This window comes from Lepus europaeus, chromosome 13, assembly GCF_033115175.1.
Source record: "Lepus europaeus isolate LE1 chromosome 13, mLepTim1.pri, whole genome shotgun sequence".
NCBI lineage: Eukaryota > Metazoa > Chordata > Mammalia > Lagomorpha > Leporidae > Lepus > Lepus europaeus.
In genome coordinates this window covers 84,249,227-84,265,907 of record NC_084839.1, presented here as the reverse complement: position 1 = coordinate 84,265,907, position 16,681 = coordinate 84,249,227, and the positions used below count along the sequence as shown (strand labels likewise).

Here is a 16,681-nt window from a genome sequence, read left to right as displayed (position 1 = left end):
CCATCCACCCGTAGCCCTCACTGAGCACCGTTATCCCGGACTGGAGGTTTGTACTGTCTCCACCTCCCCGTTCTGCCGAGTCACTCCACGTCCTGGCCCCGCCTCCTCACCACGGCCTGGCCTTGAGCCACGCCTCCACCCCGGCCCCGCCTCCACCCCGGCCCCGCCTCCACGCTCAGGCTTCCTCCCCGTTCTCCAGCTCCACGCCCGGGCCCCGCCCTGAGCCCCGCCTCCACCCCTGGCCCCGCCTCCACATTCAGGCTCCCTCCCCGCTCCCTAGCTCCACGCCTGGGCCCCGCCCTGAGCCCCGCCTCCACCCCAGCCCCGCCTCCACGCTCAGGCTCCCTCCTCTCTCTAGCTCCACGCCCAGGCCCCGCCCTGAGCCCCGCCTCCACCCCTGGCCCCGCCTCCACCCAGCCCCGCCTCCACGCTCAGGCTCCCTCCTCTCTCCAGCTCCACGCCCGGGCCCCGCCCTGAGCCCCGCCTCCACCCCGGCCCCGCCTCCACGCTCAAGCTTCCTTCCCGCTCCGCTCCCTAGCTCCACCCCGGGCCCCGCCCTCAGCCCCGCCTCCACGCCCAGGCTCCCTCCCCGCTCTCCAGCTCCACGCCCGGGCCCCGCCCTGAGCCCCGCCTCCACACCCCGGCCCCGCTTCCCGGACTCGCGCCGGGTCTCAGGCCCAAGCCGAAGCCCCTCCTCCACATCCCAGCCCGAGCCCCCACGCTCCCACCGCCGACCGTCCTGCGGGGGGCGGAGTTGCAGGTGCGGCCGGGGCGTGGCCGGCGTCTCGGGGCGCCAGGTGCGCCTGCGGTGTCAAGATGGCCGCCGCCTCTAGCGCGGCGGCTCCACTCCAGCGGGGCCACCGCCGTCTCCCGGCCGGGGCCCGGCTGCTGCGCGTCGCCCTCGGCCTCCTGTGCTGGGCCCCGGCGGCTGTGGGCGCCGTCCCCGAGCTCGGGCTCTGGACAGAGACGGTCACCAACGTAAGTGTAGTGCGGGGGCCGAGGCGTGGCGCGGATCAGGCCCTCGCGGCTGGCGCGCTCACCCGGGCCTGCGCCGCGTCTGCGGACCCCTTGAGCCTCCTCGCGTGGTGCGCGGCGGGCGAGGAGCGCGGCTCCTCCGGCTCCACCCAGGCTGCGGGTCCTGGGCTCCCCGCGCCCTCAGCTGCCGCCGCCGCTCACGGGGCCGCAGCCCTGCCCCTCGCTCTGCGCTGACGTGTTCTGGCCGGGTCAGGGCCTGGTCTGTTCAGACCTCCGCCCAGAGTCCCCGCGGAGCCTGGGCGGCATCTCTGGGCTTCGCCTGTCCTTGCTGCGGCCCCGGGGGCACTCAGCGGCGCGTCATGTCGGCCTAGACTTAGAGGCGCGCGTGCAGCTTCCGTGTTCTTTCGTGACGTGCACTCCTCTCTCCCCCGCTGGCTGCCTGCCTTTCTCTGGGGCTCCTGTACCGGTTCCGAGAGCAAGCGAGCGACAGTGCCTGTGCGTGTGTGTGCGCGTGTGTGGGGAGACCGGGCCCCGATGGTGCTCCAGCAGCATGGGCGGCTGGAAACTTCTCCCCAGGACGGGCCCTTAGAGCTCTTGGCATCCAGCAGTTAGAGGACTTGGTGTGGGAGGAGTGCAAGGGCAGGATTATGGAAAGTCTTGCAAAAGAGACAGGAAGTCGGGAAGTGGCATGATCTTCTCTCGAGGGTCAGATGACTCATCACGCTCTGTTTGTGATGAGTATTTTCCCCATGCGTTCGAAGGATGTCCAGATTCTAAATGTGAAATTTATATTTTTAATTTCCTCAACCGGAAAAAAAAGTAAGCAGGACCGGAGACCACAATTACGTCTTACAACTCAGGCTACACGGAGGAAGCAACGTAGGAACCCTTAGGAACCTTTTGGACACCGTGCTGCTGCTGTTTCTTCCAGCATTCTGCTGGGTTGCTGTCCTGTTTTGTGCTATAACGTGCACTTCTCCACCGTCGGATTTCTCTAAATAGGAGAAAGCAAAACCTGATGAGCCACACCTACGGCCTCCAGCTGGTTCGGTAGTGAAGGGGCCGGATCCTAAACTAAGGGTGGAAGATTCTAGAAGTGAATCAGCTGCGTGCACACTGTTACTGTGCTTGAAGATGCCTGTTAAAGTCCTGGCCAAAGTGTCTGTCACATGGTGACGATCCAAAGGCCGTGGAGGAAGAGAAGTTTGTCCCTTGAGGGCCACAGAACCTTCTGTCAGGCTAACTTTAGTCTGTGTGACGCAGGCCAGGCGGATAAAGCTTGTGTTTCCCTAGAGCAGCCTGATCTATGCCCCATGTCATTATCAGAACCTTGTCCCTCAGACCGTGGAGAGAGAGTTGACCGCTCTTTCATTTGTGCTGCAAATCTAGCAAGGGTCAGCTCTTGGGATGGTACAGTTCAGCCGGGAGTTTGAGCACCGCTGTGTGCCATGTGTGCTGTGTGCCGGGCTGGTCACTGCTGAGGCTGTTCTGAGATGAGTTTTAGACAGAGCTGTGTTTCCCCAGAAGATCACACAGTGCCAGGGATGGGGGTTCTGGAATGGGTAATTACAGTACGGGGGCAGCCAGGGTGTGGCCCTGACCCAGCTTTCTGGAGGAGAGCCCTGGCTGGGTGTTCCCTTGGGGAGGGAAAGGAGGACAGTGGAACAGCAGCCGTGGGGGCAAGTCTTGGGGTTTCTGCTGAGTGAGGTTCTGGCTATTGGGGTCTCAGGTCACAGAAGCCTTGCCTGCTGGAACTTGGCCGTGAGCCTGAGGCTGTGGATCGCCAACTCAGAGACCTAGGGACCAAGGCACCTGGCGGGTGAGCGGAGCGAGGCAGCGTCAGGGCTCTTAAGGGGCAGCAGGGCGCACGGTGGGCTGCAGAGTGCAGCCGCCGGCGTGGCGCTCCAGTTGGGCCTCCCTGGCAGGGCAGGCGCAGAACTGCCGGGCCTCCTTTTTAGACGAAGCTGGCAATCAGGTTCTTCGTCAACTGCAGACTTCAGTCAGGTGTTTGATTTTGGTTGTACCGCCTGTGAGGCAGAATGGTGCTGGAGAGCTAGAACGCCAGGCCCGGTGTGGGTTGCCCTGGGAACATTTCTGAGAAGGGGCTTTGGAGCTGGGAGTCAAGTCGTTGAAGAAACAGTGTGAGAGAAAGGTGGTAAAAGAGTTTTCAGGCTGACAGGAGGGCCTCCTGGGACAGGAAGAGGCGCATGCTTTTCAGGAACTGAAACAGACATGGTTGTCCAGAGGTGTAACCCCTGCCCCAGGAGATAACAGTTTGGGAAGGGAGGTAGATGTTTATCAAAAGTACCTTCAAGGCAGACATTTGGCCCACCAGTTAAGACATGGGTTAAGGCTGGCGCCATGGCTCAACAGGCTAATCCTCCTAGTCCTGGTTGGGGCGCCAGATTCTGTCCCGGTTGCCCCTCTTCCAGGCCAGCTCTCTGCTGTGGCCCGGGAGTGCAGTGGAGGATGGCCCAAGTCCCTGCACCCCATGGGAGACCAGGAGAAGCACCTGGCTCCTGGCTTCAGATCAGCGCGGTGCGCCGGCCGCAGCGGCCATTGGAGGGTGAACCAACGGCAAAGGAAGACCTTTCTCTCTGTCTCTCTCTCTCACTGTCCACTCTGCCTGTCAAAAATAAAAAAAGACATGGGTTAAGACTTTCACAATCTATTTTAGTGTCTGGGTTTGATTCCTGGCTGCAGCTCATGCTCATGTTCGCCCTGGGAGGCAGCCGTGATGGCTCAGGTAACGGTTTCAGGCACCCTTGTGGGAGACCTGGATGGAGTTCCCAGCTCCTGGCTTCAGTGCTGTCGCTCTCTCGGGACAGTTGTGTCCCATGTTGTAGTGCCTGGTTTGAATCCTGACTATTCCGTTCCCCGTCCACTTTCTTGCTAATGCGAATCCTGGGGGGCAGCAGATGGTATCTCAAGTGCTTAGGTCTCTCTTTACCACACAGGAGACCTGGATTGAGTTCTTTTTTTTTTTTTTTTTTTTTTTTGACAGGCAGAGTGGACAGTGAGAGAGAGACAGAGAGAAAGGTCTTCCTTTTGCCGTTGGTTCACCCTCCAATGGCCGCCGCGGTAGCGCGCTGCGGCCGGCGCACCGCGCTGATCCGATGGCAGGAGCCAGGTGCTTCTCCTGGTCTCCCATGGGGTGCAGGGCCCAAGGACTTGGGCCATCCTCCACTGCACTCCCTGGCCACAGCAGAGAGCTGGCCTGGAAGAAGGGCAACCGGGACAGGATCGGTGCCCCGACCAGGACTAGAACCCGGTGTGCCGGCGCCGCAAGGCGGAGGATTAGCCTAGTGAGCCGCGGCGCCGGCTGGATTGAGTTCTACGTTCTTGGCTTCAGCCTGGCCCAGCCCTGGCTGTTGTAGGCATTCAGGGAGTGACTCAGTGGATGAAAGATCTCTGTCCCTCTATCCTTCTACTTTCAATTTAAAAATGATGATAACATTTTAAAATAACACATTCACATAAATGTAAGAGAGTTGTACAGAGCTGTATCGTGTCTGAGATCACTCGAGGCAGGGGTGCTCCTGGGAGTAGACATGTAGGACAAGATTTAAGCAAGTGTGTGGTCTAACCAGGTTCGTATGTTTTAAAAGTTCTCTGGTCAGGAGGAGACTTGCAAGGAATAGAACACTGCTTTTTGTAGAGTGATTCTTTTTATTTATTTGAAAGGCAGAGTTAGAGGGAGAGACAGAAAGATCTTCCATCTGCTGGTTCACTCTCCAAATGGCTGCAATGGCCGGAGCTGGGCCGATCCAGAGCTAGGAGCCAGGAACTTCTTTTGGGTCTCCCATGTGGGTGCAGGGGCCCAAACACTGGAGCCATCCTCTGCCACTTTCCCAGGCACATTAGCAGGGAGCTGGATAGGAGGTAGAACAGCTGGGACTCGAACCGGTACCCATATAGGATGCTGGCATTGCAGGCGGCAGCTTTACTCATTGTGCCACAGCACCAGTCCCCAAAACCTTCCTGAAACAGTAGAGAAAACCTTTTTAACAAGATCATTCTATATTTGTTTTTCATTTTAGAAATCAGGACCTTTGGTATTTAGAAAAACTATGTTTAACTCTACTGAGATCAAGTTTTCTGGTAAGTATAATCAATACAAATATAAATAGCACGTAATATAAATGAATATGTTAATGTCAACTAGTGTAACATTATCATAGTTACTTGACTAAGTAAATGTAATATTTCTTTCTGGTATTTTAAGGTTTTCTTTTATTCCAGTTAAGATTTGTTATTTTCAAGAATGGATTTATCTGATCCTCTTCCATAAACTGTAATGTGAATCATTCTTTAAAAATTACAGTTAAAGTCTAATAAAGTAGGCTTTTAAAAGCAAGAAAGGATTTGGTTTCTGTGGAATTTGCGTTGGAGTCCTAGATTTTAAAACCAGATAAATTCCTTTTATGAATATATGAAACGTCATAATTGCGATAAATCCTTTATGCCCCTTGAAAATTGTACATTTAATGTACATGCTAGCATGCTAGGGAATAAAAGTTGCCAGACATGAATCTGTGTTAGGGCTTAGGAGAGTGTAGGTATTTGTTAGGTGGATGCGGTCTTCTCTCGGCAAATACTTAGGGACCGAGACTACCAAGGTTTTACAGAATTTTTAACAGGTTTACGTTAGATCGTGTTCGCTGCGTCTGAGTCGTCTTAGCTGTTCCCAGTCCTGCGACTAGGAAAGTTGGTGAGCAGAGTTAGAGGCTCAGGCTAAGGAGCAGCTTTCATTACGCTGAGCCCACTGGCTTCCCTAGGATCCCAAGCCGTGTTGTTTTTCTCTGAGTGTCTGTGGGGTGATTCTGCCGTTTGAGGGTCTTTGCTGAGGGGGGTTGGGCTGGCTCTCGGCTAGAAAGCAGAGGCGGAGTCTGGCAGCTCTGATTTCTGAGATGAGCAGTGGCAATAGGAGCACTGTAGGAGGAAATCGAGGTCCGAGGGAGGCGAGGGAAGAGTGTTGGCATCCCTTTGCTTTAATGAATTCATGTCTCCAAGTCTAGACAAACAGGCTTTAAAAGAACCTCAGCCTGGTGCTCACAAATAACATGGTGGGGGGTGGGTGTGAGCCACGGAATCCCACAATTGGATTTTAAAACATCCTCCCATAACGCCTACAGCTACCCTAACTGTAAACTGTCGTCAGGACAGTAACAGCATGTCTAAAGAATGGGGAGAGCACCGGGATTCAGTAGCAAATACGTAACATAGCAGGTAGAAGCTGGCTTTCTCCAGCAGCGGAGTTGGGGGAGACGGCTTTGTGGACCCTGGCTGCGGTTGTGATGCGTGGCTGGCAGGTGTGGCTGCTTCATCCACTTGCCTCCTCGTTCTGCTGCCATGCTCACCGGGCAACCTTGTCCCCGCTGTGGGGCTCCAGGGAGCATGCGGGAGGGAGGCGGTTAGCTGATCATTATGCATCCACTTTCCAGGTTCTGTGTGTTCAAGGGAGTTACTGGGCATTCTGGTTTATACACCTGTCTTGGTATTGTAGGGATGGTGTGATGCTGAGGGCCTGTGTTCTCACAGGACCAAATTTTAGTGTCTGCAGAGCTAAGCACTGTCCCTTGGATACGTGTCCGTGCAGTACATCTGTCTTTCCCTTAGGGGCCCCTCTTCTGCTTCCTCATTCAGGATTCCGTCATGTTGAGCCAGTGTCAAAAATCTCATAATGAAGTTTTCTGTATTAGCAGAATAGAGGAAATACACCATGGATCCATCTGAATACATACAGAAAAAGTGTTTTAAAAAATTAAACACTCATCCATGATTTAAAAAAAAAAAAAAAACTCTGAGAAAACTAGAAGTAAAAGGAGACTTCTTCAACATGGTGAAGGACATCTATGAGAAATCTAATAGCTAACATCACCCTGTTAGTTCTCCCCAGACTGATGGATTCAGTTTCATCCTAATCCAAATCTAAGCAGGCATTTATATGAGAGACGCGGAGACAGAGAGCTCTCATCTGCTCATTCATTACCCAGCCGGCCACAACGGGCTGGGCAGGGGCCAGGACTGGAACTGGGAATCAGAACCACACTCCAGGTCTCCCACATGGCCAGCAGGAACCCGGTGAGTTGAGCCATCAGCACTGCCTCCCAGAGCGTGCGTTGGCAGGAAGCTGGAGTCAACGGCCAGAGCCAGGAATCAAATCCAGGTATCCTGTTATGAGACTGGACTTCTTAACTGCCAGGCTGCATGCCTGCTCCCACCAAAACAATTTTGAAAAAGAACAAAGTTGAAGGGCTTTTGCCGTCTCATTTCAAAATGTAACCCAAAGCTATAATGGTCTTAGTAGTGTGGTTCTGGCATTGGGTCAGACATAGAGAACATGAATGAGTGGAAAGGTCAGAAACAAACCCATCCATATAAGGTCGATTGATTTTCAACAAATGGGCCAAGATAATTCCAGAAAGGATGGTCTGTTTTAACAACTGGATATCTATGTGGAAAAAAATAAATCTCAACTGTTAGCTTTGCTCATGGACTTAGACACTCTATCCCCACCTCTCTGTCCTTTGCTTTTGGGGCTTTTTTACACATACGTTAGACTATTTTCTGTTCCCCACAGGTCACTAAGACCCTATTAAATTTTTTCAGTCTGTTCATTTTTGTGTTTCATTTTGGATACAGTCATGTGTCATTTAACAATGGAAATCTGTTCTAAGACATGAGTTTTTGGGTGATTTTGTCACTGTGCGAGCATCATGGAGTGTACTTACACACACTAAGAGGGCAGTGATGTCACTATACACACTATACTCTTATGTCACCACTCTCTTATATGCCATCCATCTGTGGTTGAAGCATCAGTGACTGAAATGTTGTTTGGCACATGTCAGTATTACATTACTTTGTCATTAAATTCACTGTTCTGTAAGACTTAGTTTGCTGTTCGTCTCATACAGTGATCTTTTTATTTTGGGTCTTATTTTAAATATTTATTTATTTATTTATTTATTTATTTATTCATTTGAATGACAGAGTGATAAAAAGAGAAGGAGAGACAGAGAGAGATCTTCCATCAGCTAAATTCACTCCCCAAATGGCCTCAACAACCAAGTCTGGGCCAGGCTGAAGCCAGGAGCCAGGAATTTTCTCCTGGTCTGCCACGTGGATGGCAGAGGCCCAAGCACTTGGACCATTTTTCACTGCCTTCCCTGGTACATTAGCAAGAAGCTGGATCAGAAGAGGAGCAGCTGGGCCTTGAACTGGCACTCCAGTATGGGATGTGGGCACTGCAGGTGGCAGCTTAGCCTGTGCCACAACGCCAGCTCCTGTACTTTTTTTTTAACTTTAGGAAATTGAATTCTCTTTATATCTCTTCTCTCAGTATTTTCATATTTTCCTTTATTAAGCATATGGAACATGTTCTCTAATTTTATATTCTTGTCTGTTGATTCTGTCGTCTTTGACATGTTGACTGATTTGTCAGATTCTTCTGTTTTGTATACCTAGCCTTTTTATTTGGATGGTGGATGTTAAGAATTTTGCATTCTTGTGTGCTAGGTCATGGCGTATTCCTTAAAGGCAACTTTGTTTTAGCAGACAATTTCTGTGTGTCAGTTTGATCCTTTGCAGTTTCACTTTTTAAGTTCTTTTAGGTTGGAATCTGGAGTAGCCTTTTCTCCATAGCTAACCTAGCACCATTTCTAATGTGGTTTTCCTACATCTCTCCTGAGTGCTTGGTGTATTTAATGAGGTCTCTCCACTTGGCAAGTGGAAATGCAGTTTCCAGCTCTGTGGGCATGGGCAGTTGTTGGGCTTCTTAGGCACCAGTAGGTTGCCTTTAGCCCAAGATGCAAGGAGGTTGCTAGGCAGATTTCTCTTACTCATCCTCTGTGTAGCTTCTGTCTCTTGGGTACTCTGCCCCAGAAATTCTACCAGCCTTTACCTCTTGACCTTCTGTCTCTGGGCTCAGTTTGGGTCCCCTCTGTGTGGTTACCAGCCATTAAGATAACTCCCAATGAACTCTGCCTCCCAATATTCTCAGCACTCAGAGTCTGAGTGACCAGTAGGATGTGGCATGTCACTCCTGAAGCTAGGTTCTTCTTTGCTGTTTCTCTGACTGTTTGCTCTGGGGGAAGCCAGCTGCCTTGTTGCCAGGACTTTTCCAGCAGATTTTTCTCTTAACTCTAGAGTTAACCCTTTTCAGTCTGTGTCAGCATGTCATCTTCCCAACCTGGGACATTTGTGGTGCTTCATGGCGTTGCAAATAAAAGTCCAACTCCTTAGCAGAGCTCAAGACTATTTTTGGATTTCCTCCAGCTTCAGCTCTTCCCCGCTTCCCAAGTCTGTGTCCGAACCATAGTGGGGCTTTCCAGGTGGTCATGCCCGTGCCCTGCTCTCACTTCCCTGAACATTTGCATACCATCCACCATCCTTACCTTACCTTCAAGTTGTGGGGCTCCTCCTCCAGCAAGCCTGTCTGTACCCCCTTCTCCAGGCTGTCCTAGACTATGGTTGGTGCCTACCCAGTGCTTCCTAGACAAGCTGTTGTCAGCCTTATTGAAAGGGCCTGTTCAATGTTAACCCTTCCTTAGAACCTTTTAGGTCATAGGTTAGGGATCATTCTTGGATTTTAGGTCATGGTTTGGAATTGTTACCCTAATGTCCTTTCCTGGAACACAGCAGGGGGCTCGTTTAGTATATTTTGAATGAATAAGTGAGAAGAACATTTGAAAGTGAACCAAACAGTGACTTAGCATATCAGTCTACTCGATTGATTCTAACTTTGGACTCCTTGATGAAATGAAAGTATTAACAGCAACTTTTGGTTAGTTACAATAATTAAAAATTTAATGAATTTATCTGTCTCATTTTGCAGTGATGTTTTGGAGAAATTAGGTAGTATCCTACTTATTATTACATTGAAGTAGCTTATTTTAATTTGCATTCTCAGAGCTAAGTTTATGTCACTGTGTGTGTGTGTATATATATATATATTAATATAATATATAAATAAGACTTTCTTTTTCTCAACAGTTAAGTCATTCAGTTGTTCCGGGCCTGTGAAGTTTACCATAGAGTGGCATTTGAAATATCATACCTGTCACAATGAATACTCTGAGCTGGAAGTAAGTAAAAGAGAAGTCCTCAATGAATGTAGAGCTATGAAGGAAAACTTAGGAGTGTAAAGATTTTTATTAACTCATCAGGTGAGGAGGCTAGAAATAGACATTGTAGTTTTAGAAACGCCACAGATAATATTGGGATTTAAGGCAGTAAATCAAAGTATGTTCTGGAAGACCACAAACTTGTAGTTTCCCTGACATGTAAGAGCCATCATCAGTAACCAGACTATGGCTCACACACAAATAAAAAGCTTCATTTGAGAAGAAACTGTGGAAGTTTCACTTTATTCAAGAAAATTAGTTCCTGGGAACCTAGAACATTAGTGAGTACAAGCAGCTCTCAGGGAAGAGGAGAAGGGAGACATCTGGGGAAAGGCAGAGAGAAAAGGAACCAGAGGCGTCTGAGAGGGCTGCTCCCGCCCTGGCTTGGAGCACCGGCTCTCAGCCACATGTTTCTTTGATGATTCCAGTGCTGGGTGCTTGGCATTACATCCTTTTCAGCTTCTCTGTGTCTGCTTGACTCCCAGTTTGGATAATGTGTGGGTTTCCCTATTTTTATTAGTATTATCTTCCCATTTGGAGTGAAAGATGGCGTTTTCCTTGTATAGTGCCCTTTCGGCTTTGTCCGTAGCCATTGGACCCATTCACACTGAATGCTTGAGTGCGTGTCTCCTGAGAACAGGGGTGCTTGCTTCGATTAGCTTGGTCACTGAATTCAGGAAATTTAACATTGGTGCGTGTGTGAGTCAGCTTTTTGTCACTGTAACACATATCTGGGAGAAGCTGCCTTATTTTGGCTCACAGTTTTGGAGGTTTACAGCCCATAGTTGGCATCTGATGAGGGCAGTGGACAGTGAAACACGTGCAGAGAAGGGCTCATGTGATGAGTCAGGAAGCAGAGAGAGCAGCTGGCCCCACTCAGCTGCTGCATCCAACTGTCTAAGGGCACATCCCCAGTGACCTAGGGACTCCCACTAGGCCACCTCCCAGACACCACATCAGATCCTCTCTACCCTTAGTCCATTAAGCCTCAAGCTTTCAACTCTGGGAATATTTCAGTGATGTTTATTTTGACATTACCATAAGTGGTATATCTATTGCACAATTTAAGTTTTTTTACTTTTAAACAAAAAAAATTAAAGTTTTATATATTTATTTGAAAGAGTGATGGCAAGAGAGAGAGAGAAAGATCTTCCATCCACTGTTTCATTGCCCCGATGGCCACAACAGCCAGGACTGAGCTGGCCAGAGCCAGAAGCTTCATCCAAGTCTCTATATGTGTGCAGGAGCCCAGACACTTGGGCCATCTTCTGCTGCTTTTCTCACACCTTTAACAGAGAGCTGGATTGGAAGTGGAGCAGCCAGGACACCAGTCAGTGCCCATATGGGATGCCGGCATCACAGGTGGTGGCTTTACCTACTGCACCACAATACCAGCCCACCTGAAGTTTTTATAATGGGTTAAACATTAACAATAATACACTAACCATTAACATAAGACTTTGGGGACCAAGACTTCAACATGTGGGCCTTTGGGTGACACCCAAACTAATATCCAGTACAGATGTTACTGAAATTTCACCAGTATCACAATAATGTCTTTGGTAACAGGTTTTTTCCTGGTACAGTAGAATCCAATCCAAGATCATGTATATTCCCTTTGTTTTTGTTTTTAGTTGCTGGAATCTGGAGCAATTTTTTTCCTTTTGGCGCTTTTATGATATTGATATTTTTGTAAAATGCCCCTTAGTTTGAGTATTTCTGATGTTTCCTCATGATCACATTTAGGTTGTAGATTTTTTTTACCAGAATACCACAGAATACTGTTTCTTCCCCCATTTTTGATAAGGTTAATTTGATCAGCTGGTTAAGGAGGTGACTGCTGGGTTTGTCCACTGTAAAGTCACTACTTCCAATTTGTGAGGAAATAACTTTTGAAGCTGTTAAGTACTGTATTTTATCAGACATTCAGCTGCCTGCTTTAGCACCCTGTCATGATCTTGCCTGATGAATCAGTTATTACTAGGAAGATTGGCAAATGGTGATTTTTTCTAATTCCATATTTTCTCTCTTTTTTTTTTAAAGAATTGACTTGGGGACATTTAGAGTTAGAAATTTTTTTTTTTTTTAAGATTATTTATTTGAAAGTCAGAGTTACACAGAGAGAGGAGAGGCAGAGAGAGAGAGAGGTCTTCCATCTGCTGGTTCACTCCCCAGTTGGCCGCAATGGCCACAGCTACGCCGATCCGAAGCCAGGAGCTTCTTCTGGGTCTCCCACGTAGGTTCAGGAGCCCAAGGACTTGGGCCATCTTCTACTGCTTTCCCAGGCCATAGCAGAGAGTTGAAATGGAAGTGGAGCAGCCAAGTCTCGAACTGGCGCCCATATGGGATGCCGGCGCTTCAGACCAGGGCATTAATCCACTGCGCCACAGCGCTGGCATCCCATATTCTCTTCTACATTTATTAACATTCTGCTCCGTGGATGAACTCTCCCTTTTCCTTTGTCTTATCTGTCAATCAGTGAATCATCAGTTTGGATATAATGATTTTTACTTTGTTATAAAGTTGTAATCTATCACTGCTTTTATTTCTTTTGTTCAAATTGTCCTATGTGTGATCGCACATAACTTTCCTTGCTGATGGGGAGCTGCTGTTAAGAACTTGGCTTATTCATCCATTCTAGCCTGCAAGGAAGCTCAGACTGTTGCTGAATAAGTGAGCGCTCCCTGCTCTCAGCTGCCTTTGCTTTGTGCTACTGTTTGGTGTATCTTTCTTTGTCCTTAAATGCTGCTTGCTTTCTTGGTAAAATCTCTTACACATGAGATAAAATAGAAGTAGCCCCAAGGCAAAATGTGTTTCATTTCTCTGGGAACTATTTCCTTGTGGTGGTGTCTTAAGCCCTTTTTTTTCAATGTAAAATTATGTTTGTTTTATGTATTACTGTAAACACATTGGGATAGTTAAAATGATAAGATTATGTCTGTTATACTTAACATAAAATTCAAAACTTGTTCTCCTTGGCATTGTGTGTGTCTTCACGTATTCCAAGCTTGAGTAAACTTTTGACATTATTTTAAATATTAAGTTCTATTTGTTTTCTAGGATAAGGAGTGTGGGGATAAATTATAACAGAGTTGTATCTCGGTAGGAGCTGGCCCGGAAACATGAACTCCGTGCTGATGAAGACTTTTGTGGTGTATATTTCAAGAACGTTGACTGTTGGACAACAAAAAATGAAAACTTAGATTGCAATAGTGATTTACAGGTGTTCCCTTCATTGAATGTGAGTGCCCCTCCCTCCATGTTAAAATAGAGTTTCTTTTATTCACAGTGGATATAAGTATTGACTAGTGTTCTGTCAGGGTTCTGATTGAGAGAGGTGTGCAGTGTGCCCATTTTAGGTTTGCCGTGTGTGTGTGTGTGTGTGTGATGGTGCATAATAGAAACGCTCTGTATCTTTGCACTTCTTCGTAGCAACATCCCTGTGAGAGTCTCTTGTGATCCACTGTCTCCAATTTATTTCTTGTTCTTTCTTCTCTCCAGCGCTCTCAGACCTTTGCCCCCAGCATCCCATCAGAATACTTCTTGTCTAGGTCCCCAGTGACCTCCGTGTCGTAAAGTTTGGTGATGTGATTCTTCCCAAAGGTCTCCTCCTGCCAGCTTTCACTCCCTTGAACCCTCTGCTTCTTTACACCTCTTCTCTTCTCCCTCCCAGCTGGGAGGAAGATTCTGCAGTGCTAACAGCAGTCATCCCGAGTCCTGCAGTTGGGATCATGTTCACCTGGTTTTTAATCTTTAAATTCTGAAATGAAGTATGTCTTAGTAAAGAATTTAAAGTTCTTTTAAAAATTTAAGTTAAAGTGAAATAAACATAGAGAAAAGTACCTGTAAACGTTCACCTTGATGAATTGTCATGCACAGAACATTTTGGTACCTGGAAGTCCCTTTTAGTTTCTAACATTCTCTCCATGAATGGTGACCACTGTCCAACAGCGACCACACTATTAAGAAAATTATTTTTAGAAAGCAGAATTTTGTTACTCATATTTAGGGTACTGAGGTTTGTGGGCAGAATGCTCAGCTTTTACATCTTTATTTTCTTCCTAATGCATTTTTCTTGTTAGAGCTACTTTTTTTCATAGAAATGCAGCAGTATAAAATGGAATTATTTTACTCTTTTTTTCTTTCCAGAATAAAGAACTAACAACAAATGTCAGAAATGTTTCAAACCAGGAAGGATCCATGGTAAGCCATTTTGCTCATATTTAAATCAAATATACACCAATTATAGTATGATTGAAAAAAACGTTGGGGCTGGTGTTGTAGTACAGTGGGTTAAGCCAGTGCATCCCATAATGGAGTGCTGGTTCGAGTTCTGGCTGCTCTGATTCCAATCCAGCTTCCTGCTAATGTGCAGGAAAGGAATACATGATGACCCCAGTACTTGGGTCCCTGCCACTAACATGGATGACCCAGGTGGAGTGCTAGGCTCCTAACTTTGACCTAGCTCATCTCTGCCTCTTGTCGGCACTTGGAGAATGAACCAGCAGTTAGAAGATCTCTCTTTCTATCCCTGTCTCTTTGTCACTCTACCTTTCAAATAAATAAATAAATCTTTTTTTTTTTTTACAAAAAAATTGAAAGAATAGATAAAGCAGTATCTTTGAATAGTTGATGAAAAATCTGTACTTATGAATACATAAAATAAAAATTTTTTGTACCATTTTTCCACAAACTTTCTGAAGTACCCTCATACTTAGAGAATGATAGAAAGTAGGGTTATTAGAATTGAGAAAGGAAAAAGAAACATTATTTAAAGCAGTATATATTCTTATATATGCCTGTATGACTTTACATCCACTGTTTATGTCTTTGTTTGAAAACCCCTTTAAAATTAGAATTTTCTTTTAAGATTTACTTTTATTTATTTGAAAGATGGAGTCACAGAGACTGGTAGAGCCAGAGATAGAGAAAGGTCTTCCATCTGCTGGTTCACTTCCCAGATGACTGCAGTGATCCAAAGCCAGAAGCCAGGAGCTTCTTCCGGGTCTCCCATGCTGGTGCAGGGGCTCACGGACTTGGGCCAACTTCCACTGCTTTAACAGGCCACAGCAGGGAGCTGGATGAGAAGTGGAGCAGCGGGGACTCGAACAGCATCTGCATGGGATGCTGGCACTCTAAGCCAGGGCTTTAACCCACTGTGCCGCAGCGCCGGCCCCTATAAGTTGTAATTTAAGATCAGCTTCTGTACATGTTTTCCACTTCTGACTAAGCAAGGTAGCGTGGTAGTCAGCTGTTGTCACTGCGGATATAAAGACGTGGTTAGAGATCATGAACGCGGCACTGGCGGAGGGAAGTGTTGGTGTCTGGGGCGTTACTAGGAGACTGGAAGCAGCCTTAGGAGAGCGTCATGGCTGCTTTCCCACTGTGACTTCACGTCTCCTCCTGAAACATTTTAGAGAACCCTGCTAATGGAAAGGCGTTCACTGTGCAGTGGCCAGGACTAAAGCTGTCCCAGATCGCAGAAGGAGTGAGAGATGGAAGGAAGGGGTAGGAAGTACTCAGGAAGGTGAACTGAAACGTCAGGTCCCGTTATGTGGGGGTAGTGGAGGAGTCACTGGTGTTCTAGCAGGCAGTTGGATTCCTTGGTAGGGCTTAAGTAGCAGTACCTTCAGGGCTTTGAATCATTGAGCCTATAGATAATCAGCCTCTGTATGAGTGCGTCCTGTGCCTGTGAATTCAGCCAACCTGGGATTGAAAATATTCTGGAAAAAAAATCTGCGCTAAACATCTATAGACATTTTTCTTTTCGTTCTTGCCTAAACAATACTGTATAATTACTGTTTCTGTAACGTGCATGAGATTCAGTGTCATACGTGATGCAGGAGGACTGAGAGTACACAGGAAGATGTGCAGAGGTATTTGAAGTGCTGCACCTTTCTGCATAGGGAACTTGAGTGTCTGCGGCTTGTGCCCTCCCCAGGACGGGGCATCGAGGCTGCACTGACCCTGACTTATTTCTGACAGTGCTGTCTGACTGCTTCCTCCTCCAGTTCAATTATTTTAAATGTTCATTTCATTAAAACCAAGTGCCTTATAATAGTAAGGTAAAATATGAGAAGAATAACTATTTGCTATTTCAAAGGCTGATTGGCTTAATTGGTTTATGCTGTGTCTATGTGTTGAAGAGTCATACCATCTCCACAAAAATGTATTACATATCAAGCTTTTTAAATAAAAATTTCTGGACACTTGGCCTAATGGCTTAAGTCACTGCTTGGGATGCCCACATTCCACATTGGGGTGCCTGGTTCGAGTACCAGCTGTTCTGCTTCTGAGCCAGCATCCTGCTCCATGGCTCAAGTGCTTGGATCCCTGCCACCCACGTGGAAGACCTGGATGGAGTTCTCCACGCTTGTCTTTGGTCTGGTCCAGCCCTGGCTGTTGTGGGCATCTAGGGAATGAATCAGCAGATAGAAAATCTTCCTCTCTTTGCCTTTCAAATAAAATGAAAATAAAAAATTTTTAAAAAATATTTGAATGATAATATCAAATAAAACAAAATGGTAACATCAGGGAGAACGTAAAGAAATAGAAAAGGTAAGAAACACTGAGGAGTG

At 47.4% G+C, this 16,681-nt stretch overlaps 1 protein-coding gene across 2 annotated transcripts in view; it reads left to right on the top strand.

Annotated features, from left to right (window-relative positions):
* Positions 1–641: 641 nt before the first annotated feature.
* TMEM87B (transmembrane protein 87B) overlaps positions 642–16,681 on the top strand; it is a 54,128-nt gene continuing 38,088 nt past the window's right edge. Inside the window, exons 1-5 of one of the 2 annotated variants that reach the window (XM_062209846.1) lie at positions 642–978; positions 5,016–5,076; positions 9,973–10,064; positions 13,210–13,344; positions 14,253–14,306. In XM_062209846.1, the coding sequence (XP_062065830.1) occupies positions 817–978; positions 5,016–5,076; positions 9,973–10,064; positions 13,210–13,344; positions 14,253–14,306 (504 nt within the window). In that variant the 5' untranslated portion in view covers positions 642–816. The remainder of the gene's footprint in view (positions 979–5,015; positions 5,077–9,972; positions 10,065–13,209; positions 13,345–14,252; positions 14,307–16,681) is intronic. The other variant, XM_062209845.1, reaches the window with a different exon arrangement.